This window comes from Bactrocera tryoni, chromosome 4 (assembly GCF_016617805.1).
Source record: "Bactrocera tryoni isolate S06 chromosome 4, CSIRO_BtryS06_freeze2, whole genome shotgun sequence".
Taxonomy (NCBI): domain Eukaryota; kingdom Metazoa; phylum Arthropoda; class Insecta; order Diptera; family Tephritidae; genus Bactrocera; species Bactrocera tryoni.
This window is the reverse complement of record NC_052502.1, coordinates 5,115,799-5,138,288: the sequence shown is the minus strand read 5'-3', so window position 1 is coordinate 5,138,288 and position 22,490 is coordinate 5,115,799. Positions and strand designations below refer to the sequence as shown.

The 22,490-nt window shown below is 35.3% G+C and overlaps 4 protein-coding genes across 7 annotated transcripts in view; 3 read left to right on the top strand and 1 right to left on the bottom strand.

The window, feature by feature from the left end:
• LOC120775514 overlaps positions 1 to 10,431 on the top strand; it is a 17,762-nt gene extending 7,331 nt beyond the window's left edge. For all 4 annotated transcript variants that reach the window (XM_040105723.1, XM_040105722.1, XM_040105725.1 and 1 more), the window contains exons 2-6: positions 3,579 to 4,003; positions 4,760 to 4,876; positions 9,296 to 9,552; positions 9,745 to 9,904; positions 10,025 to 10,431. In XM_040105723.1, coding sequence (XP_039961657.1) covers positions 3,804 to 4,003; positions 4,760 to 4,876; positions 9,296 to 9,552; positions 9,745 to 9,904; positions 10,025 to 10,187 — 897 coding nt within the window. In that variant the 5' untranslated portion in view covers positions 3,579 to 3,803 and the 3' untranslated portion in view covers positions 10,188 to 10,431. The remainder of the gene's footprint in view (positions 1 to 3,578; positions 4,004 to 4,759; positions 4,877 to 9,295; positions 9,553 to 9,744; positions 9,905 to 10,024) is intronic.
• A 2,232-nt stretch (positions 10,432 to 12,663) lies between these two features.
• On the bottom strand, positions 12,664 to 17,710 carry LOC120775114. Its single transcript, XM_040105132.1, has 4 exons — positions 17,266 to 17,710; positions 16,308 to 16,454; positions 13,957 to 14,026; positions 12,664 to 13,868 (listed from the first exon to the last, which is right to left on the bottom strand). Exons 1-4 carry the CDS (start codon positions 17,311 to 17,313, stop codon positions 13,654 to 13,656), a joined length of 480 nt encoding a protein of 159 aa, XP_039961066.1. The 5' UTR covers positions 17,314 to 17,710; the 3' UTR covers positions 12,664 to 13,653.
• Positions 17,711 to 18,015: 305 nt separating this feature from the next.
• LOC120773490 lies at positions 18,016 to 19,088 on the top strand. Its single transcript, XM_040102431.1, has 2 exons — positions 18,016 to 18,105; positions 18,193 to 19,088. The coding sequence occupies exon 2, from the start codon at positions 18,215 to 18,217 to the stop codon at positions 18,968 to 18,970; it is 756 nt and encodes a 251-aa protein (XP_039958365.1). The 5' UTR covers positions 18,016 to 18,105; positions 18,193 to 18,214; the 3' UTR covers positions 18,971 to 19,088.
• A 126-nt stretch (positions 19,089 to 19,214) lies between these two features.
• On the top strand, positions 19,215 to 22,096 carry LOC120773489 (sialin). The gene is made up of 2 exons (XM_040102430.1): positions 19,215 to 19,994; positions 20,109 to 22,096. Exons 1-2 carry the CDS (start codon positions 19,769 to 19,771, stop codon positions 21,581 to 21,583), a joined length of 1,701 nt encoding a protein of 566 aa, XP_039958364.1. The 5' UTR covers positions 19,215 to 19,768; the 3' UTR covers positions 21,584 to 22,096.
• Positions 22,097 to 22,490: the final 394 nt, after the last annotated feature.

The following is a 22,490-nucleotide window of genomic DNA, read 5'->3' as shown; positions in this document are numbered from 1 at the left end:
TTTTTATTTTTTTCTATTTTTACAAGAGCTATAATCTTGGGAGCGTTTGAACTCACGACCAGTAAAGTTGTAACTGGAAACGTGGAAGCCAATAGTATTATATAGTATAGGTATAAACACTTGGGACTTACTATATACCTATTAGATCATTGACTTTGATGTTATTCGATAAATGAAGGGAGTCTTAAGCGCTTATATCCACTTGAAGGTTAGAAAAAATCCGTTCTTTTTGTGAAACTTTTTTGAAGCGACTTTTTCTTTAATAAACACATAAAAAATGTACATTTTCATTTAATTTACTTTAATAATAAGCGATCCATTTAAAAATTTTGGATTTCATTCATCCCGTAACTGACCTCCAGTCGGACCTCCGAAAAAAGTTGTTCTAAGTGATGAAGATTTTTAAGTTGAAATCAGGGTGAATGACTGTCTGTCTGTCCGTGCAAGCTGTAACTTGAGTACAAATTGAGATATCTTGAGGGTTCCTTAGTGCGAAAAAAATTACGAGTGCGTAGATGGGCGTAATCGGACCACTGGCACGCCCACAAAACGCCAATAACTTAAACCCTTTAAAGTGCCATCACGATGCCCTAAACTAAGATATAAAATTGTAATTTTGCGCAGGGGATTGCAGTAGTAAGGGGCAAAGTTTTGAAAAAGTGGGCGTGGCCCCGCTCAATTATAAGTTTAATGTACGTATCTCCTAAACTACTAAAGCTGGAACAACTAAATTTTCTCAGTGTAAATATTATAAGAATTCCTCAAAACAGAGTAAATATGGTTGAAATCGGAAGATAACCCTGGGCACTCACCATATAACGGTACTGTGCAAAACCACAAAAAGCGCAATAAATCAATGAATAATTACGCCAAAGATATTAAATTTTTCCTCCAAAATGGTATGAGAGGGGTTTGATTGAGCTGGTGTGAAAATTGGACGAAGGGCGTGGCACTACCCACTTTTTGGTGAAATTCCATATCTCGGGACTCGACCGACAAATTGCGACTAAATAAACCTAATAAACGTATACCTCAACCACGCCTACTTCCCATATTACACAAAGTACATAAATAAAAAATTAGTTAATCTTCTAAAAAAAATTTTTTGAACTAGTAATTCCTATAAAGTATGCCTTCTTATGCCCGAAAATTGTTCAAATCCAAGCCCCTAGGTAGCGAATATGCTGTTGACTTTTGACCGAAAATATCGTTCAATGTCTGAGGTATGCAATTGAAATTCAGACAGAATTATTGCCTGACAATAACAATTCCTTTATCAAAAATGGGTTGGTTCCCTGAGCCCCATATACCTAATATAAAGATTTTCGAACTTCCAGGTGGCTTTGTTCCATATGATCGGTGATTGTATGTATACTTCACCTAATTTGGTTTTTCTAACAAATCATGCCGAATATGTTGTTGGTCAGTTGCTTGGACTCCGATCCTTTGGATGGCATTTTTCACCTTAATATATTCCCATTTACTCTTTTAAGTTGCAAGACTATAAAATGATCGGTTGCACTCGAAATTAGCCCTTCCTTACTTGTTTTGCTTAAATTTATCCCAAATCCAAAACACAAAAAATTTTTTTTTTCTATAAATGAATACACGTAATGATCTAAGAACTGGTCAAAATTTAGACTTTTAACAAAATGGCCGCGAAAAAAATATTCAAAATCTTATTCCTTCCAATAAAATTCAAAAATTGAAGTCAATCGGTTCAGCCATTTCGTAGAATTTTTCCTCACTAACTCTGAAAACAGTGTTTCGAGAAAAACGGGTTAAAGTTTTGGGAGCAGTTTACAATAAGTTAAAAATTATTACAAATACAAACATAACTCCGAATCAACTCCAAATTTTTGGATAATATATTCAAAGATATCTACGATATATGTATATTTAAAACAAAAATTTCAGTTTTTTAAATTTACAAATGGACATAGCCCTTTATAAACATATGTATGTATGTATGGACTTGTATATTGTATTTCCTTTGACACCAGTTGGCGCGTAGCCCTTAAGCTGACTCAGAACAGTTAATACATCTTATGATAAATAAGATATTCTGCTTAAGGTCCACACTAATAGAAATACTTTATTTTTAATGTTTTTCAGTATAGAGAACCCAGGTCTATAAGCAGCTTATAACTTTATACCCAGAGCACTTATGCATTTTCATGAGCAACCTTTTCGAATCAGAAAGGTATACACATGCAATTTAGAAATTGATTGGCCGTTATTACAAAGTTCGCACCAACAACACAGTTATCAGGACACAAATTAATAGCTTCCGGCTGCATCCTCTGTTATATTTTTAAAATATGATCCAGCTCATGCTGATATAAGTACTTGTCGGAGAAGAATTTATATATTACTTAAATATAAAATATATGTATATATATATACTTGTAGATTTATGTATATAATTTCTTATGGAGCGCACATTTTTACGCTACTTCGTTTGATCAATTTTGACGCTCGCTTTTCGCATTTTACTTTTGCTTGCGGTTATAACATTTATTATGATTGTTTTTGTTTTTGTTTTTGTTTTTATTACTTTTTATTGTAGCTTGCTCGATCTATCGATATTTCTCGCTTCCTCTTTGTTTTCAGATTTCTAAACAGCATTGACTTGAATGGTGCTCCAAGCTAAAATTGCATAATTAGTTGCCTTGAATATGAATGTACCACATACATATATACATATTTTCACATTGTGTAGCAATAAATGTGTTTAAAAATACGCTAGAATGGCACACTACTTCGGTAGTTTAAAAAGAAAAAAAATAATATTTGAAAATTGTAGTTTTTGTGTCTCTTTCATATGAAGAATTTTAAGGAAATAAAAACAGTAACAATCCAATTAGTTTAATCAGAAAAATTTTAAGTTTTCAAAACAATTAGTTATAACATGCAGAGCTAGTTATACTACATATATATGTATGTATAATCCACCAACGAATATCGGTTATAAGATTCCTCGATTTATTGTACCATAAATTTGCAATGATCGAGGTGCAATTAAAGGGGGAATACAGTAATAGTTGAGGCTCGACTTAGTTTCCACCGTGTAGTTAAACAATTGTTTTGCTTTCGAGCAAAAGGGGAAATAGGCAGGCGCGTAAAAATGGCCTAGTGAGAGTAGACATATATTATATTGTAAGTTATGTATGTATGTACATATGTGCGAGTAAGGAATCTAGAACATCTGTCACCTGCCAAATGCCACACCATAAAGTATTCATGGTCGCATATACACCCGAGCGATTATTTTTTTATATTCACGCGAGCCTTCTTCCACAAATAGGACGATATAAGTGCGCATGTGCGCGTGTATGTGTGTACATGCGCTTAAAGATATAATACGAAATCTTTCATGCCTGTCCTTCAGCGAAAGGCTTCAGTGTCATAACTGGCACCAGTATTGCACAATATTTCCAAGTGAGGCTCTATTCAATGAAATAATGTTGTAATGGTTTTTCTCTAACCAATTTACATTGAAACGTTAATTCGTTATAATTCACAGACGTTATCAACCAGAGTGCACGCAACTAACTCGGCGATTGTTTTAATTTCAGAAATAATAATATACAAACATACAAACGAACAAGCGAATGCCTAAGTGCGAGTTTGAACTAAAACTGAGTAGAAATGTGTTAAACAATTTGAATGCAATGTTTATTCCATTGTAACGACTGTGAAACGCAACAACGTGTCCAAAGTACCGCTGTACCTTCATATTATTATTGTGATTATTACTTTTTTCTAAAAAAAAAAACAAAAAATCGTTTTAATTCGGAAAAATGTTGAAATTTGCCGTGAAAACCAATTTGCAATTGTCTTGTGTCCTGTTGTGTGCGATCTGTGGACTTATCGGAAATGTCGCCACGAAGCCGACAATCAACTTCAGCCTGCCACAGAGCTTCCAAGGCTTTCCCTCATTCGCCTCGTTCACGCAGCAGTACTTCGAGAGTCGCAATTTGCGTCAGATGAAAACGTACAGGTGAGTGTTTGTATTGAACAAGTGAAAATTGCCCCATGTAGTAATCGACAATTAACAATTTAGACAATTAGATGGAACGGTAAAGATAACAAGTTAAATGTTCTCACCTAATAAAAGGTGTATAATAACCCATATTACAAAGCGAAATTATAAGTGGGCGTTGCATTTTAAGTGTGCCATTTGCTAATGTCACATGCTCTCTAACCCTGCTGTGGTCTTTGCTGCACTTACCGCCCATTAACATACAGGTTATACCATTGTATCAAATTGCATGTCATTATTTGGTGACTGAAAGCTCAAATATCACTCGATGTGTTGTGGAGACAAATTAAATTGTTAAACTATAAAGCATATTTATACAGACACGCGATTGTTCAAAACATCCTGGAACTAACTTCATACTGGTCACGAAGACTGGCAAAACATATTTTTCAAAATTCCCGATAAATTATAAATGTTCCAAAGTAAATGTTTCTTCAAAATTTGGAATGAAACCTTCTTCAATTCATATACTCTTTGGTAGTGATTAATCATTAGAATAATTTATAAATAGTTTCAACTAAATCGCAGTTTAGCTTATTGTAATGCCAAGTAATTTATATATGTAAAGAGAATTTTCATTTTCTTCCAATAACTATTATTATTCCTACACAGATAAGAGTTCGCAAAAACATTTAATTATTTCTTTGTTTAATGTTTATATTTATTAAATGCCTCTATCGCGTATTTACTTATTTTTACATTATTTATTTTTAGTGGAAAGCGGCTTACAAATGACTCGTTAATAATGATCTACTATCATGACTCTACCATTGCCGTGACCGAGTTGGGACCAGAGAAGCTGTTGTTGAGTTGTGAACTGATTGAAATTTAGTGAGTTTTAATATATGTATATAACCATTTTTTTTAATTCATATATATTTTTTATAATTTTTTTAATTTTTGTAGGTATGTATGTTCTTGCAATATCACAAAGTACTCGTATATTAGTTAAAATACCGATGAAAAAATAGCCTGTGCATAAGCCAATTAATTTATAAGTAAAATTTATAAAATATGATTTGATGATTACTCGGTGAATATTCAAACCTTTAGAGAATCTTTTCAAAGCAAACTCTGCAGACAATCTTTTTAACTTAATAGAATGAGCTAAGTGTGGATTACAGCGATAGTCCAATATGTTTTGCTCCTATTTACTTCATCATCTAAATTGACAAAATACGTGTTTTGGTTCAAACCTTTACTTGGAACTTGGACCAAGGAAAAAAAGCTGAAAATTGGATTTTTGGCAGACATTTTTGCAAAAAAATAAAAATTTCATTGAAAAGTAAGAATTGTATCAAAGACCTGTGTAAAATTTCATGAAGATCGGTTGAGTAGCTCTCGAGAAATCTTATCAACCGACTTCAAAAACAATTTCGAGAAAAATGCGTTTAAAGAGGGCGCACTTAGCCTAGCTTGCATCGACCGCACAAGTTCTCAAGGCTGTATACTTGAAAATTTAGGACAATATTCCGGAGGTATTGTAGAATTTAATAAGACAGTAAAAATATTAGACTCTTTTTTAAACCCGTAAACCCATGTAACCCCTGAAAATATTTTATGGGCGAGGCGAAGAGATTATACGAAATTACATACTACTTATTCCATTAATTAAAATGGTGCAATTTTTATTACAGAATATATTTTCTATTCTTATTTTAAAAGCTACTTTATACTTGCATATGGTATAATTTTGACGTGAAACGTCTTTAAAATCGTACCAGGTTTAAAAAGTGGACCGTAACGAAAAGGTCTATATCAACGTACCTTAATAATTAAAAAACTATTAGTCTTAGAAACAAAAATGTGGTGTGTATATTTCGCTTATTTAGTCAGCTCGCTGTTATGACATTAAGTTCGTGTCGGGGTCGAGCGGTGCGGCGGGGGAGGCATACTGCGTTAACTACGCGAAACCGGCGCTGTCGCTTGTTTCTATTCAGTGTAACTCGTGACTCCGACTTTATAGCGCGGTGATTCTTTCGTGTGTTTGTCAAGTTTATTTAAACCGATTGATTTATACAAAAATAAGTGCAAATTGGACAGTATTTATATTTAAAATAACCAGAAAGTGATTATAAATATATAAACTTTTGCTACGTCGGCCTCAGCTCGTGCAAGAGCCAGCCAGAAATATAAATTACGGCTATCGTTACAAAGAGGGGGCTATGGGCCACACATAGGCACCCCAATGTCCGGCTCCGAGCGAGCGAGACGGTTTCGGGAACGTCGCAAAGCTGCTGCCGCTGACCTCGCAACTACCTCTACCACTGGAATACCTATACTTATGGACGTAACGAATGAACAGACGATCGATATATCTATTGGATCTGTCACGGAATTGAGAGATGTCCATATCAGTAGAAGTGAAGCAATGCAACCGCTAGGTGGGAATATCAAGTGTAGACGTAACCAATTCCCGGCTGTGTCCGCAAGCGCGATCACCATTCATAAATCGCAAGGTGGAATATTCGACGGAGTCGTTTTCAACTACGATCAGTCACAACAGCTTGTGTACGTTGCGCTGAGTAGAGTTACATCGATTGACGGTCTGTATCTCAACAACGATAAAGACGATTTTAAATTGTATCACGGGCGAGACAGCGCCGCGCCAACGGTGAAAGATATTCGCGACGAGTACGATCGGATGGCCAATCATCGCCTTCCCACGTTGTCAATGCAAGCAAGAGACTTCTGTAAGCGAGACGTCCTAGCCGAATGCAATGAAGAGCAGGGTGACTCCTACATCGACGACGGCAATTAATTTTGTTCGTGTCTGCTTTCAATGCACAAAGTTTGGTTGCCCATGCAGGAGATATTGAAAGCGATAATATACATATTGATGAACTCCGATTATATGGCAATTAGCGAGACTTAGATGAATTGCGGGAACACTGTGATAATCAATGGCTTCGAACTAAGAGCAAGTAATAACACCGCACTTGAACATCGTACAGATTGTCCATCTACCTCAACTGAATTGTCGGTGCGAGTTTCTGCAGGCGGAGGTTCTGCAATCTACAGAAACCTACAAAGCTCAACGAACTGTAGCAAAATCATCGTATATGCTAACAAGTCATTCAGTCTTGAGAAAACATAATGTTGGTGACATATGCCTGGTGGACGTTAAAGTCGAAGATCATACGCGGTTTATCCTCGGTGCCGTATATATACATCCTAAGGCGTTGGCTGAAGCTGTTAAGCTATGTCTTTATCAATCACTCCTGCCATATTCAGCAAACTTAACAAAATTAATACCGAACTCTCGGCCAGACTTGGAGACTCCAATCGTTCTATGCGGCGATTTCAATTACGATCCACAACAGAACAGCAATCTCGTTGAGTTCATGAGGAATGCATTCGGCCTCAACTACGTACAAACATCACCGACAACATTAGGCAATACCACTATTGGCTGTACATTCACCAGAAATATTAATGTTGACCTATGTTAAATAAAATTGTTGTCGAATATTAATCGTAATAATAAGTAATTTATGTTTCTAATATGTGCCTGTTCTTTTTTTTATTAAAATACTTAAAACAGCGTCAATCTTGTCTACATTTTAATCTTTTACTTTAAAAGCGATTCGCTAACATAGACAAACAACTAACAACGGCCGTGTGCCCCGGCACAGCCCCACCCGATTTTTTACTCTGAACAGGGTATATTAAATTTGCCACGACGTTTGTCACTCTATAAGGAAAAGTCTGAGACTTTATAAAGTATAAATATAAATGAGCAGCGGGGCGAGCTGAGTTGATTTAGCCTTGACCGTCGTATCTATATACGAACTATCGATCGATCGAAATCGATCTGAAAAATTTCACCCGTCCTTCTCTCACCAAGAAGCTGCTCATTTGTCGAAACGGCCGATACGGAGAACTATAGCATATTGGAAATAAGAACTGAACGATCGGAAAATCGCTTGTTTCTCGAAATAGTCGTGGTTTATTGCCGAAGGTAATGATGGAAACTCCGAAGTCATTGTGCAGATCGAGTTAATATACATACATAGTAATAATATAAATATACATATAAATATTGTATAGTATAGTTCTTGTACGGAATCTTTTGCATTCGTGAAGGATATTATGCTTTAGTGCAATCCGTTTTTCTTGCTATAATATTAGTTAAATACACAGTTTATCGACATCCGAGATCATTTCTTTTTGTTCTCAACTACACAAAACCTTTAACGAGCGAATAAAATCGCGTGACGACCAATAATTTATATTAATTTTTCATAAAAATCAAATATGTACCTCGTTGACCTTAACTTTCTAGAATATAACCACAGAAACTATGATTTTTGTATATTGTTAAAAAATGTTTTCTGCTCAAATGTTTTTTTTAATAGAAAAAATACAGAATTAAGATATGTTAGCAGAATGTCTCTAAGTAAAGAAACGTCTCGACGTCGGACTGACGTATAGACCGACTTGACGCATTTTACGTCGAGATCTTTAATTGAAAGCGTACAAATTATAGCTTGTGCAAGAAACCGCTCGACCTTTCAAGCGACATCGCTTCGTTCTATGGACTCATGAAAAGTTCCAAGAAGATCCTACGTTTTCAAATCAAATTTGGTTCAACGATGAGGCTCATTTCTGCCCATTTCAAAAGCTGCCATTTCATTCAGAAAAAAACAACGGTTTGGTGTGGTTTGTGGGCCGGTGGAATCATCGCCTGCGGCCAACATTTAAAAGAGAAACTTCAAAAAATAAATGCCATTAAATTTGAAGTCTTTAAAAATGTAGGAAGCCTCGAAATTGATCACCCTATACAACCAAAATTTCTATCTGAAACCTAACAAAACAGAAAAACATCAACCTTATGACAATTATACGAGTATAACTGTTTACTGACGAGGCTTTTATTGGCCCAGAGATTTTGCTTTATGAACTGATACTGGAAATGCTGAAAGTTCTAGTTTATACTACTACAAATGTTAGGACAATTACCTCGTAAGACAGTCGGCTGACTAGTTAGCGATTCATAATAGTTGTAAATTAGATTACAAATAGTTTATTTGACAGCGGGGTTACTAGGGACCCGTTGGCTTTAAATCCGGTGTGCAGGAATTATACATACAAGAATTTGCAGCATATACTGCAGGCGAGTGACTGAATCAATCTGCCTTATATTGAACTGATATGACTTTTTCTATAACCCTCAATATATTTCAATAATAAATATATATGAATATTGACGTAAATAATCTTGTACCGTTTTTCATTCTCCCCAACTAGCAATGAAAGCGATGGAAAAACTTTACTCGAAGGACTTTCCAAATACAATCGGCCGCTGCGAATAACATTCGAGGAAATGCTGAAACTCATGAACCAGTGTGAGCGTGTCGACAAGCTGACATATGCTTCGCGCAATCGCGGCAAGTCCATAGATGTCAGTGCGAGCAATGACAGTCCCGCGAATAATGGTGCTTCAAATTTGGCGGCAAATATATTTCCGAAAAGTCCATTTTCATTATTGAGCGGCATCATACCGGGTAAGTAATTAAAGCACATACACACACAACAATAACAACAGCTAATGGAGGTTAATGCATGCCATATCAAATACTACCCAAGTATGACGTACGCGTACGCGATCTCCATAATTGTTACTAGACTTTGAATATTTCAAGCGAGTGCCGATCGTAGTGAGTACAATGAGTAAAATAAAATTTATTATTCCACAGGCACAAAGTGGTGTGGCACCGGCGACATTGCGGAAACCTACAGTGATTTGGGCACTGAAATGGATATGGATCGATGCTGTCGCCTTCACGATCTGTGCCCGGTGAAGATACGTGCCTATCAAAACAAATACGAGCTGATGAATGACTCCTTGTATACAAAGTGAGTTTATGTAAATGAAATTCCTATGTAAATATATCTACCTTCATAAGCATATGCTATATATCTTTTTCTATATATACTTATATATACATATATACTGCATCGTTATTATTCCTACAGATCTCACTGCATATGCGACGATATGCTTTACTCATGTCTCAAAAGTGCCAACACGTCGGCGGCGCAAGTGATGGGCTCAATCTACTTCAATCTGGTGCAAGTGCCCTGCTTGGCAGGCAGCAATGACAAATATCGCTTTCGAGCGGCCAAAGAGGGATTCTAAAGTAGGAGCTGAGTGTCAGTCTTTGGAATATTTTATTTATAATAAATAAATTTAAAAAAAACGTGCAAAGCAGGAACAGCCAAACTTTTGTAAAATATTTTTATATTATTTTTGTACAAAACTTAATTTGTTGTTATGTATGATTTGCGGTAGCACTTAAGGACTAGCATAAAGCGGAAATACAAATTTTTATTTATTTTATACTTTTTCACATAAAATAAAGAGATGGTTATTTATTTATAAACAAAAACATGCATGTATACATAAGTTTTAATGAGTTCCTTCGACAAAAAGTGAAAATCTCCACTATCAAAAATCGATCCTTTGAGAGTCGATTTAAATTGGGCTTGTAAAATAGGAACTGACTAGCTAAAAAAGAGGTATTGCTGGGCCAAAATACGAGCTTGATTGTACGCCCTCGCACCACGTGAGTCGCCCGAGCTCTTGCCGAACTGCTTACAACTAGTTATATTCTATAAGGCTACACTCTCCAACTGTATTAGTCTTTTTTTATACCGTGAAGAAGATACATTAAGTTTGCGACGATATTTGTAACTCTCAGGATGAAACGCCGGACATCGTATAAAATATAGTATATCTAATTGATGAGCCTGACGAGCTGAGCCGAAAGAACCTTATATGCGATGTTTAGGAGACTTATCCCTTTTTTGGATTAGGCAGAGCACACTTAAATTCCAATCGTTGGGCATGTTTTCGTCCGACCATATTTTACAAAGAAGCTGATGCATGCTCCTTATCAGTTCTTCGCCGCCGTGTTTGAATAGCTCGGCCGGCAATCCATCGGATCCCGTCGCTTTCTTGTTCTTCAGATGGGTAATAGATATTCGAACTTCTGCTCCATCGTCAACGATTGGGGAATCGGGTTCGCTTTCTCCTGGCGTTATGCTTTCACTACCATTCAGCAGGCTGGAGAAGTGTTCTCTCCATATTTTTAGTATGCTCTGGGCATCGGTTTCCAGATCACCTCCTTGGGTTCGACAAGTGTATGCTCCGGTATTGAAAACTTCTGTTATTCGTCGCATTTTTTCGTAGAATTTTTCAACATTACCCTTGTGGGCCAGCTTGTCAAGCTTTTCATACTCACGCATTTCGGTCTCTCTCTTTTTCTGTCTCCAAATGCGTCTCGGTTCCCTCTTCAACTCTCGGTATCTTTCCCATCCCACAAGTGTTGTGGTCGATCGTAACGTTGCGAGGTAGCCAGTCTGTTTCTCTCCGCTGCGACACAGCACTCCTCGTAGTACCAGCTGTTCTTTTGCATTTTCCGAAAACCAATGGTTTCGATTGCAGCTGTGCGTAAGGAGCTTGAAATGCCGTCCCACAGTTCCCTTATACCGAGTTGGTGACGTGTGCTCTCAAAGAGAGGGAGTGCAAGTCGAGTAGAAAATCGTTCTACTGTCTGTTGTGATTGCAGCTTCTCGACGTCGACCCTTCCTTGCGTTTGTTGACTTGCGTTTTTTGCTGCACTGAGGGGGGTGCGAATCTTGGATCTTAGATGTGCGATGTTATTTTTTTAAGCAAAAACATATTTAAATGATTATTACATGAATATTTAACCCTTACTAATGATTTAAAATATATTTTTTTTATTTATTTTTGGTTTGACTTTTAACATAAAACAATAAAAAGTATCCTATGCCCGTGCTCTGGTCCTCAGCTGCCTTTCTGCAAAATCGGTTCAGGCGTCCTTAAGTTAAAAATATATAGTTACATCTATTGCAAAATGAACGGTTTTTTTTTTTTTGATTATCTTCTGCAGGACTAAAGGAATACCTATGACAATTTTCACGTCTTTCCGTGCTGTGGTTCGGACGTTCTGCGGGCACCTAACGTAAAAGTGTTTCTTTTTTTTTTTTATTAGTTCTTTGTATTAATCAACCATTTTTACTTTCTTAACATTTAAAATATCTGAAAAATTTGATTCGCTAGCCCAAATACAGTTATAGCTTGTACATAAGTAATAAAATTTCGAAACAAAATAAATTATTTAAGGCAAAAAACTGTAATTTGCTATCCATTTGACTTTAAATCCCCGTTACGCATTAACTTTCGCCCTTTCGGCCATTAAAAACACTTCAAATTTTTAATTTTAATTTCTTTATTATCATTTTAGTTTTTTATTGCACGAATTAGTATTAAAGATAAATAAGTAAAAATTTCAACTGCCTCAACGCGTTTCATACTATTACAATTCATAAATGGTACGCACATATGTATGTACATGTGTATATGTATGTATGTAAATATAAAATATATTTTTGTAAATTAGCTAAAGCTTAGCTGGCTTTGGACTAACTCGCCTACAATCCTTTTCCTTCATTTTTAGTTCTTCGATTTACAGTTACAGGTCAATGGTTCGAATCTAGCTTTCATTATAGACTCCATAAATATTTTTGGACAAATTAGCTTGAGTCTGTTAAAGCACTATAATTACTCTCGTAGGTGTTAGTATTGCTTGAACACTTCGCAACTTCTTCAGCCCCCTAATAAATGTTTACTATGCTTATTGATTGTTTATGTGTAAGTAGGTACAAGTTTACATTGCTATCAACAACACGAGACCGTTGTTTACTCATCAATTTCCAATTCCGCCTTTAACGATGGGTATACCTTAAAATAGGTGTTAATAGTTGATTGTTGTGGAGCATTTTATGGATGTTGATATAAGGAATTAAAGTAGAATAAGTTTATGAAATTAACACATTATCTAAATACCGCAAAACGTGCATGTAATAACAAGAAGAGTTAAAATTTAGTGAGACTGCAAGATGGCTCTGGCTCAGAAACACTCGCTAAATAATTGTGCGCCTAAAAATATGCAATTTTCTTTTCTGTTATGTGTTGCTAAAACTCCTCTATATACATAAAATTCGATATACATATTACAACAAAACTAGTTGCACTAATTTTCTAATTTTACAGGAAATAACACTGGCTAAACTTAACTTAGTGCTGTTAAGGAAATATAATTTTGTTGCAACAGTTAAAGCATATATTGTATATTAATATTTGATGTAAAACAGCATGACTTATACATATAAACTAAATAATGATTATTTTACTATTTTTTACGATTTGTTTTTGTTGGTATACAATATAAAAAGGTTACACAAGTGGTTTTTGTTCAACGAAAATATTATGCAACAGTATTTTTACATATTCTCAATTCCACAAACCATTTCAATTCAATGTCATATGGATTCGAGCCCTTTTAAGGTAATATTTTCTATAACCGACCATAACATATATACCACTACATACAAACATGCATGTATAAGGAAATGTTAGAATTTTTGTTACATGGAAGTATTCAGATTTTACAATTTTACACAAACTTTTTCGCTGCTTCCACTTTTCATATAGTAAATAGCAAATTAACTGAATTATGCCAAAGATTTTCAGCTTTTATTCTGAAATGTATCAGCGACCCTCCAACGCAACAATTCGTTTAGAAAATACTAGCGACATTTGGACCAGGCTGCGAGTTTGTGGGCGTTGGCTGTGTTGGCCGATCGATGTCCTGATAGGTGCGCTGTTGTGTGGTGGGGAAGACAGAACCGGTTTGTAAGCTGCCGCCGCGGGAATTGAACTCACGATACAGTAATATGACAGTTATTGGTCGTAGTACTAAATTGATGATAGAGAAAGCGACTGCCCAACCATCTGTAAGTTTAGAAGATGTTTAAGTTTATGTTGCAAAAGGTTGGTCACATATGTATGTATGTATATGTATATTGGTTTGTAAACTTACTCATGAAATCGAAGTAGACTATAATGTTTATTAAATCGAAGAAGATGCTTGAAACATTGATGACGAGTGCCTGCAAGCAAAGGGAAGTGAAAATTGCAATAAAACTTTGAATGTTTGTCGAAGTAAGTTTTGTAAACTGTGCAACCAACTACAATCTAATCTTATAATGAATTGTGCCGATAAATACAAATAACTTTTCGTTATTATTGCTATCATCAATCAAAAGTTATATATAAAAATTATTTCGATACAAAAAAATTAACTTATAATAAACCACAAATAAGTATGTACTTATTGAGACGCAGTAAGGAATACAGAAGTAGCTATCTAGAAGCTCAAAAGTAAAATTTAGAACTTTTAGTTACTAACTCTATTATATTTATATATATTTTTATACTTTATGAACATAAGAAAGTATTTCACTTTTACCGCTGTGATATTTATTTATGTTTTTTGGGGCAGTCTCAAATTATTCACAAGCAAAACAGATTAACCACAAAAGATAAAAATGTGGAATCCAAAAGAGAGGAAGGCGCACTATGATAATATGTGATAATACTATTGTTAAACAAATATTAAGAGTCTAATGTTTGCTTGGCATGGCATGGTGTTTAAACCAGCGCTACAAACGCGTTCCAGTTTGGCTACAAATTAAGCAAGAAAACGGAATATTTAAATTTTAAGTATATAAGCGGGAAAAATAAAATATAAATTGATTTCAATATATAATTACCCGCACTTAAACTATAATTGGAGTGAGCATGTCTTAGACGCTACGGTGTAAGTGCAAAACGCCGGTGACGTTGTCGTCATAGCTAATATTGTAAGCGATACACCTACATCTACGTTTATGTCCGTACGTACATACATACATACATATGTAGCACCACGTCATTGTGCTTACGTGTGAAATTTTATGCTTCACAAACACGCTTGCTCGTCACTTTGGTTATATTCAAATTTAAAAGTGGTAGTGGTAACGAGCAGTGCGTTCAAGAGGGGCGGCAATAAATACAGTCACATTATATATATATGTACATATATTTGTATACGATAGCGTGTTTGACTGGCTTCATTAATTTAAGAAAACGAAAGTCACTTTTGTTGGTCGCCCTGCAAAATTTCTTCCTTTACACTACTAGGGACAAGTAGTTTCCTCGCCTTAGGTACAAGTAGTGTAAGGATTTTTAGCGTCGGTTACCAAAAGCAAAGTGTGCAACACGCAATGTTAGCGATTTTCTTTCGAATTTATTAGCATTTCACAAGCCAGTCGACGGCCAAAGAATGCGATATCACAATAGCTAGGGGGTTTAAGAAGGAAGAAAGGTTGACCATTTGAATATTTCTCTAGCACCTTTAATACTTCACATAAATCAACTGAATTTCCCACACAAACAAAAATCGATAACAATAGTAACCCAGAGCGGAATAATACTTCGCTATTTCATTAATTAAAGCTATTTTCGAGTAATTTTATTAGAGAATATGCAAAGGCATTAATAAAAGCGATTTATATGTAAAACATATACATATGTATGTACGTAATTTACATACGATATGAACTGGACACTTGTAAAGCAATTCATTTCTTATGTATATACATATATTGTATATGTAAATGTCTATATTGTCTTCCAAAAATTCTTAGCTAAACAAAATCTTGAAGCTAAAACCTTAAAGTTGGAAGTTCACGTTACAACAAGTCTTTATTAACACCAAGTTGTTATCACCTGCGCAACACTAACCTACCTAAATATGTATTACACATTGTGTACATCTATAAATATACACTTACGCATGTAATTCAATCATTGTGTTTCATTGGAAGCGCTGCTAAAGATGCTACGCTTTACATACATACTAATACGTTGCCTCGTTGCGAATAGTTTGAATAGTGTAATAGTAATTGAGAATTACTTTACTCATATGCAAGTAAATAACTGAGAAATAACCTTACGTTATCGACTAATGACTTTACTAGAACAATTGTAGGAATTCTAATTGTTGGTTTTGTTGAAAGCAAATACCTTATAAGTTTAAATAAAACGTAATGAAATTGAACAGTCCTAATTTTTTTTTAGTTTGAAACGATGCGATTTTTATGAATTAAATAATTTGCTTTATCGAAACAAAATTGAAAATAATGTGTTCTAATTCACACGCGTGACGCGTCAGATATTGAAGTGATTTGTAGTAACAACGATATTTAGGTAAGCATACAGAAATATTATATACATACATATATAATTCATAATACATACATATATAGTTTTTTATAAGGTGCCTAATCGAAAACTTACTAGCATACTTACATACATACATGCATATAAGGCGGACTACTTCATACTTACCACTTGTGCTGCTTCAATGGATTCCTTGCAATGTATTGTCCAGAACATGGCAATCATAAATAGGAAATTGTAAAACTCATAAGCTCCATGGCCCCAGGTACCGAGCATAGCATTTGTGATGAAGAAGAAGTGCACGAAAGCGACCAGCTGTAAAATAAACGTGAAATACAGTAAGCTTTAGAGATAAAACTTCAGTTACATTTAAACCGAGGCGACGTATGAAGGAAAATCCGTGGTGAAGCCATTCAAATTCAAGCAAGTTGAATGTATTTCCACACATGCAAATACCTATGTGAATTGAAACTTCATGTGCAGTGAGGGTTGAGAAATTTGCATTTAAAACTATTGAATGTCTAGTACGACTATGTATTAAATGTTTGTGGCTGCGATTTCATGCACAAGCAAAGCCGCAAGAGAGCATCAACACAAATAATAATCGTAGGTGATTGCAATGCAGGGGGCCTTTAACGGTCGTTGTGGTCTGCACCACAATGTTATTCAATTCATTGCATTGAATGAATGCGATTGAGTCACCGCTTATGGACAAGCACAATTAATTGTTGATGATTTAAATACATACTCAAATGAACAAAAAATAAAAAAATAAACCCAAACAAGAGGACATCTACTGATAAGGTTACGCCTCTTTCTAATGTTATTGCCTCTACAATATATACTATAAATATGTAGATGACGTGTATATGTATGTATTTACAATACGATGATGCATAATTCTAGTATAGTTCAATTATACATTGTTACTTCTTATCACAACAAAGAAATAATGTTCAAAGAGGTAATTTACATCCTTTGTATCTGTAACAACAAATAAAAATCAGTAAGCAGTAACGGCTCAATACTTGCGAAAAAATGGAGCTGTGGTTACGAAGAGCGCATTTGGGCGTTATTAGCGAATTTCGTTGTTGAAACTTTATACATACATACACTTATTACTTACCTTAACCCGCACAAATGATGATCCCAATAATTCGTTTATGTCAGCCATTCTGCTTGCGTGTTAGTTAAAAGAATTCTGATCTAGTTTATCTCAAACTTTTTAATCAGCGCAACACTCTCGATGATGGTTCTTTTTTGTCTGCTTGCACAGTAGTCACGAAAGAGCAACAGCTGTTTATATTTTTGCAATTATTTGGATATTGCTCCACTTTCTTTTTTCTCGCGCGCGTTGAGACCGTTCAATTTGTTTGCCACTCAAACAGCTACAGGTGTATACTCGCAAAGTTATTAATGTGGCGTTTATTTGCGCTCTTTACATACAATGCGCAGAATCTATCACTAATAAATTATATATTCTCGTACGTAATAGAAAAACTCGAAATGTCACTAGAATGAAATAAATTAGCCTTTACGCGAGGAAGTCCAACTAGATTCTGAAATTTCTTGTTGAGAAATGTCGTAATCACGGAATTCATTAGCAAATGCGGCGTTGCCACACAATAATAAATATTTTTCATACACTGGAAGAATTTTACTCTTAAATTAGTTTGCTTTCTGGGTATTTTGCTGTTGTGTTCTGTTCTTATCCCATAAATGTCAAAAAAACTTTGCTCAACATTATTCAAAGATGCTTTACACAATTTATATTTTCAGAATTTCGATGTTTTCAGTAACATAATCACCATTTCTTGGACGATTATGTACGTATAGTCCATTAAAAACATAAATGTCAAGTTGCGTGCAGACCTTATATTAGGATATTAATTTATTCACAATGAATTATAAACAGTGGAGTTTATTTGTCATTTAGCATATTGTGTCTTATCAGAATAGTTAACAGGTGATATATCTCATTCCAATTAGTTTTGTTCTTTGTCCGTGTGTGTTCCGGTATTTGCTATAATTCTTAATATTTATAAATTATTAGGTTTTTGCAATATACTTCAGGAATGCCAGATATTAAAATCACCCAGCATATGCTTAATAATATCGAATACGATCGTGATTCATTTGTGCATAGTGAAAAAGTGTCTGGAAAGATGGCTGACGTTGGTTGCAAATGCACACCAACAATTTTAATTGTTGGTGATAAAGCTGATGTAAATGCTGCTGCTTATCATTTAGCACAATCATTGCAGTCCCCTTTAGCTGCTGAAGTTATAGTTACGGTGCTTGTGGCTGAGTCGATCCGTAAATCATTTTTGGAGCGCTTACAGCCGCAACTCAAAGCGATTTCGGCTGAAGCTGCGCAGGACGTAGAACGAAATACAGTTTTGGCTTTGATAAACAAACACAGTTGGGAGACCATTTCTGTCAACGAGTTGGGAGCCAATTCACCGGTGCTTGTTTGCGATGTGACCCATGAGCATCTGGGAACCGGTTACAATGGTATTGCCACGTTACACACTTTTCGCACTGTACAGGAAGCAATTAGCTTGTGTGGAAAAGAAACGTTAAAAGCCGTTAACGCATCCATTTGGACAAGTCATCATGCAAGTGCCTACGAAATAGCATTAAAGATTGATTGCGATAATATATTTATTGACTGCCATCAAATATCTTTGGACCCATTGCTAAAAGCCTCTTCAGCTTCTGGTAATGCATCTTGTGCATTGGTTGAAAACAATTATCACTACGAAACACTAATATTAAAGGATGGGAGGAAAAATATAGTATTCCCTATTGGAACCGCTATCACCAACTAAAGAATATGCGAGCCATATGATGGAAGCTCTGATGTTGCCTTAGATTTGGTATTTGTAATTGCTGCTGTTTTTTGTAATTTTGTAACTAACTTTTAACGATCCACAAATATTAATAAATTTTTGTTTAAATCTATGGTCATAAAAAAAGAAATCAGATATTGGTGTGGTCAAAATTATTTACATCTACTTCTATTATTAATGGATTCATTATAGTAACTCCCAATTCCAATTCCTTTTAAAACGTAGTAAATCAGATTATTTTATACCAATTTGATTAACTTCATAAAAATAGACTTATGAAAGTAAATATCGTCACCTAAAATGCAAAATAACGTAACAACATTCTCGAAAATTTACAGTTTCGTGAATGAAACACGAAATAAAATAGCCCAAGAGTGAAAAAAGATTTTAATATTGGTTAAAACTTGTTTATATTTGAACGTAGAACCTGAATATGCTGAACAAATGTAATATAATTTTTTTTTTTTTGAAGTAGTGAATTGTAAACAATAAAATACTCAATTTCGAATTTTTTGATGATACATTATTTTGCATTTTAGGTGACGATATACAGATCGAAATAATTAATGGGCGGTTGGCAACTCTATATTATCAGCTGTTATTGCTATTCAACTAGTTTTCCTTTCTCTTTTCTGTTGATTTTTTTATTCTAAACAAAATTTTATTCGTGTTCATTGAATTTAGTCTCGTTCGTAAGCTGATTGTGTGTAATATGTTTACTAATTTCTAAATTATAATTTGATAAGTTTTAATTAGTCGAGGGGTGATAAGCTGAATATGTTTCGCACAAAGAACTCGCGTGGCGTCGCTACTGCCGTAGACGTTGATGTAAGTGCTGGATTTGTTCGCAATTATGCAGCGGAAGATTATGATGATGACGACAACACTTTCCATAATGACCCAGACAGCAATCGCAGAACAGCGAACACTAATGAAGATAGTGAGGTTTCCGACACAAATGAAGGGAGCTCTGTAGATACGCCTCTCATTGGTGGAGTTGAAGGTTATTACTCATTAGACACATTTACGAAAACGTACATATATTGAACAAAATACGTATTGAAATCGTGTCTATTGTTAAATCTATACTGTTTTTTGCTTTTTTTTTCAATTATAGATGATGGCGAATTTCCTAAAACTCGACATATATTCGGTTTAATGGGTTTCCTGGGTTTCGCAGTAGTCTATGCAATGCGTGTTAATTTGTCTGTAGCAATTGTGGCTATGGTGAATCAAACGGCAATACCTCAAGATAATTCTAGCACCGTCGATGATACGTGCCCAGTACCAACACCAACTAACACTACTACACCGTCGAAGGAGGGAGATTTTTTGTGGGATGAGGCCACTCAGGGTCTAGTTTTAGGATCGTTCTTTTACGGTTATGTGCTGACACAAGTACCTGGCGGTCGATTAGCAGAGCTTATGGGTGGAAAACTGATTTATGGCTATGGTGTGTTGATAACTGCAATTTTTACACTCCTAACACCTATCGCTGCATATTGGAGTCTACCAATGCTAGTGCTGGTTCGTGTTTTAGAAGGCATGGGTGAAGGTGTCACCTATCCAGCAATGCATGCAATGTTAGCGCACTGGATTCCGCCACTGGAACGGAATAAATTCGCCGCCATTGTATATGCTGGTTCGAACATAGGTACAGTGATCTCAATGCCACTAGCAGGGTGGCTCTGCTCTTTGGAGTTTCTTGGGGGTTGGCCCTCAGCATTTTATATATTTGGCTTACTTGGCATAGTATGGTTTTTATTTTGGATGTATCTCGTGTACGACAAGCCAAGCGTACATCCGCGTATATCTTACAAGGAGCGTGATTACATAGAGCGCAGTATTCGCTCAATGCAACCACGCAATTATAATGAATTGTTGACCGAAAACGAAAATGATGCAATACAGACAACGAACGACGAGATTCCATGGAGATCCATTTTCACATCACTGCCGTTATGGGCAATCTTAATAACACAATGCGGACAAAGTTGGGCCTTTTATACACAATTGACAGAACTACCCACCTACATGAGTAATATTCTACACTTTGACATCCAATCGAATGCAATGTTAAACGCGATACCTTACTTCACAAGCTGGATTGTGGGCATTCTGTGTTCCGGTTTGGCCGATTGGATGTTGGAACAACGCTATATTTCTCTACTCAACTCGTACAAATTATGGAATTCAATAGCGTCCATTATACCATCGATCGGACTTTTAGCCACAGCTTATGTGGGCTGCAGTTGGGTTTGGGTCACAGTGATGTTGGCCGGTGTTGGTTCCTTTGGTGGCGCAGTATACGCAGGCAATCAAATGAATCATATTGCGCTAAGTCCACGCTATGCGGGCACTATGTATGGCCTAACTAACTCGGCGGCCAACATATGCGGCTTCTTAGCACCGTATGTGATTGGCGTAATCATAAATCATCATGAGACACTGGCACGATGGCGCATTGTATTCTGGCTGGCGGCAGCTGTAAATATCGGTGGAAATTTCATCTATTTAATATTCGCTAGCGCCACTGAACAGAGTTGGTCACGCAATCCACGTCCTACTACAGCCCACACTATACACTCCTAAATTGATGTCTCAAATCGGCATTTGGTTAAATTGCCAAGAATTCCGTGATACACGAATGGATGCTATTATTTCTTGAGTACCTACGCAAATGTGTGATAATTAAATATTTTCATTTTAACGAAGGAATTCTACAAACTGTGTATATATACATATGTATGAATAATATAATACCAAAAATTACACAAACATAAAACTATAACTACCAATTGAGTAGGAGTGCTCAAATTTTAAAGTCCTAAATTTGTATGTATTGAAATTATTTATATAAAGTCTGTGGTATAATTTTACGTTATAATCGTTTCCAACATTCATAAAGGAGAAAAATTGGAATTGAAAACTCACTGTAAACTATATTACTTTTTCTTTGAAAGTATGTAAGAATATTTGTTCCTTTATAACTGCTGATAACGATAAATCATTCCAATTATTCTATTTACATTTTAAACGAAAAAATAATTTATGCTGCTAATAAAGTGGAACTGTGCTCTTGTAAAAAAACATATAAAACTGGATTCAATAATTCAATTTGAAACAACTTATGTATCGGTAAATTAGAATAATTTGCCAACTTAACTGGGCAACGAATTTTGAAGTATTAAATTTTACCGTCATTTTGCTGTTGTCAAGGTGATTTGACCACTTTGTAGTGGCAAAGCAGGTATAAAATTGCAAACATTTATAAAAACTCTAAAATTTCGCTTACTTACAAAAATAACGGCACCACCTGTTGCATTTTGTACTTACATAAGTGTTGACAATTATAAATGATTTCACATAAAAAGAAAAAAAATTACAAAACAACGGCACCACCTGTTGCATTTTGCCCTAAGTATAAAAGATTTGACATAAAAAGAAAAAAATTAGAACAATTCCAGCTCATGTTCTCATCCATATACTCTTGCTCAAC

Excerpts from the sequence above, each read along its gene's own strand:
- LOC120773490 (XM_040102431.1), top strand. The coding sequence starts at position 18,215 with ATGCCAGATATTAAAATCACCCAGCATATGCTTAATAATATCGAATAC.
- LOC120775114 (XM_040105132.1), bottom strand. The coding sequence starts at position 17,313 with ATGGCTGACATAAACGAATTATTGGGATCATCATTTGTGCGGGTTAAG. Across the intron at positions 16,455-17,265 it reads CATCATTTGTGCGGGTTAAG|CTGGTCGCTTTCGTGCACTT; the intron begins GTAAGTAATAAG and ends TTTATTTTACAG. Across the intron at positions 14,027-16,307 it reads CCATTGAAGCAGCACAAGTG|GCACTCGTCATCAATGTTTC; the intron begins GTAAGTATGAAG and ends CTTTGCTTGCAG.
- LOC120773489 (XM_040102430.1), top strand. The coding sequence starts at position 19,769 with ATGTTTCGCACAAAGAACTCGCGTGGCGTCGCTACTGCCGTAGACGTT. Across the intron at positions 19,995-20,108 it reads TCTCATTGGTGGAGTTGAAG|ATGATGGCGAATTTCCTAAA; the intron begins GTTATTACTCAT and ends TTTCAATTATAG.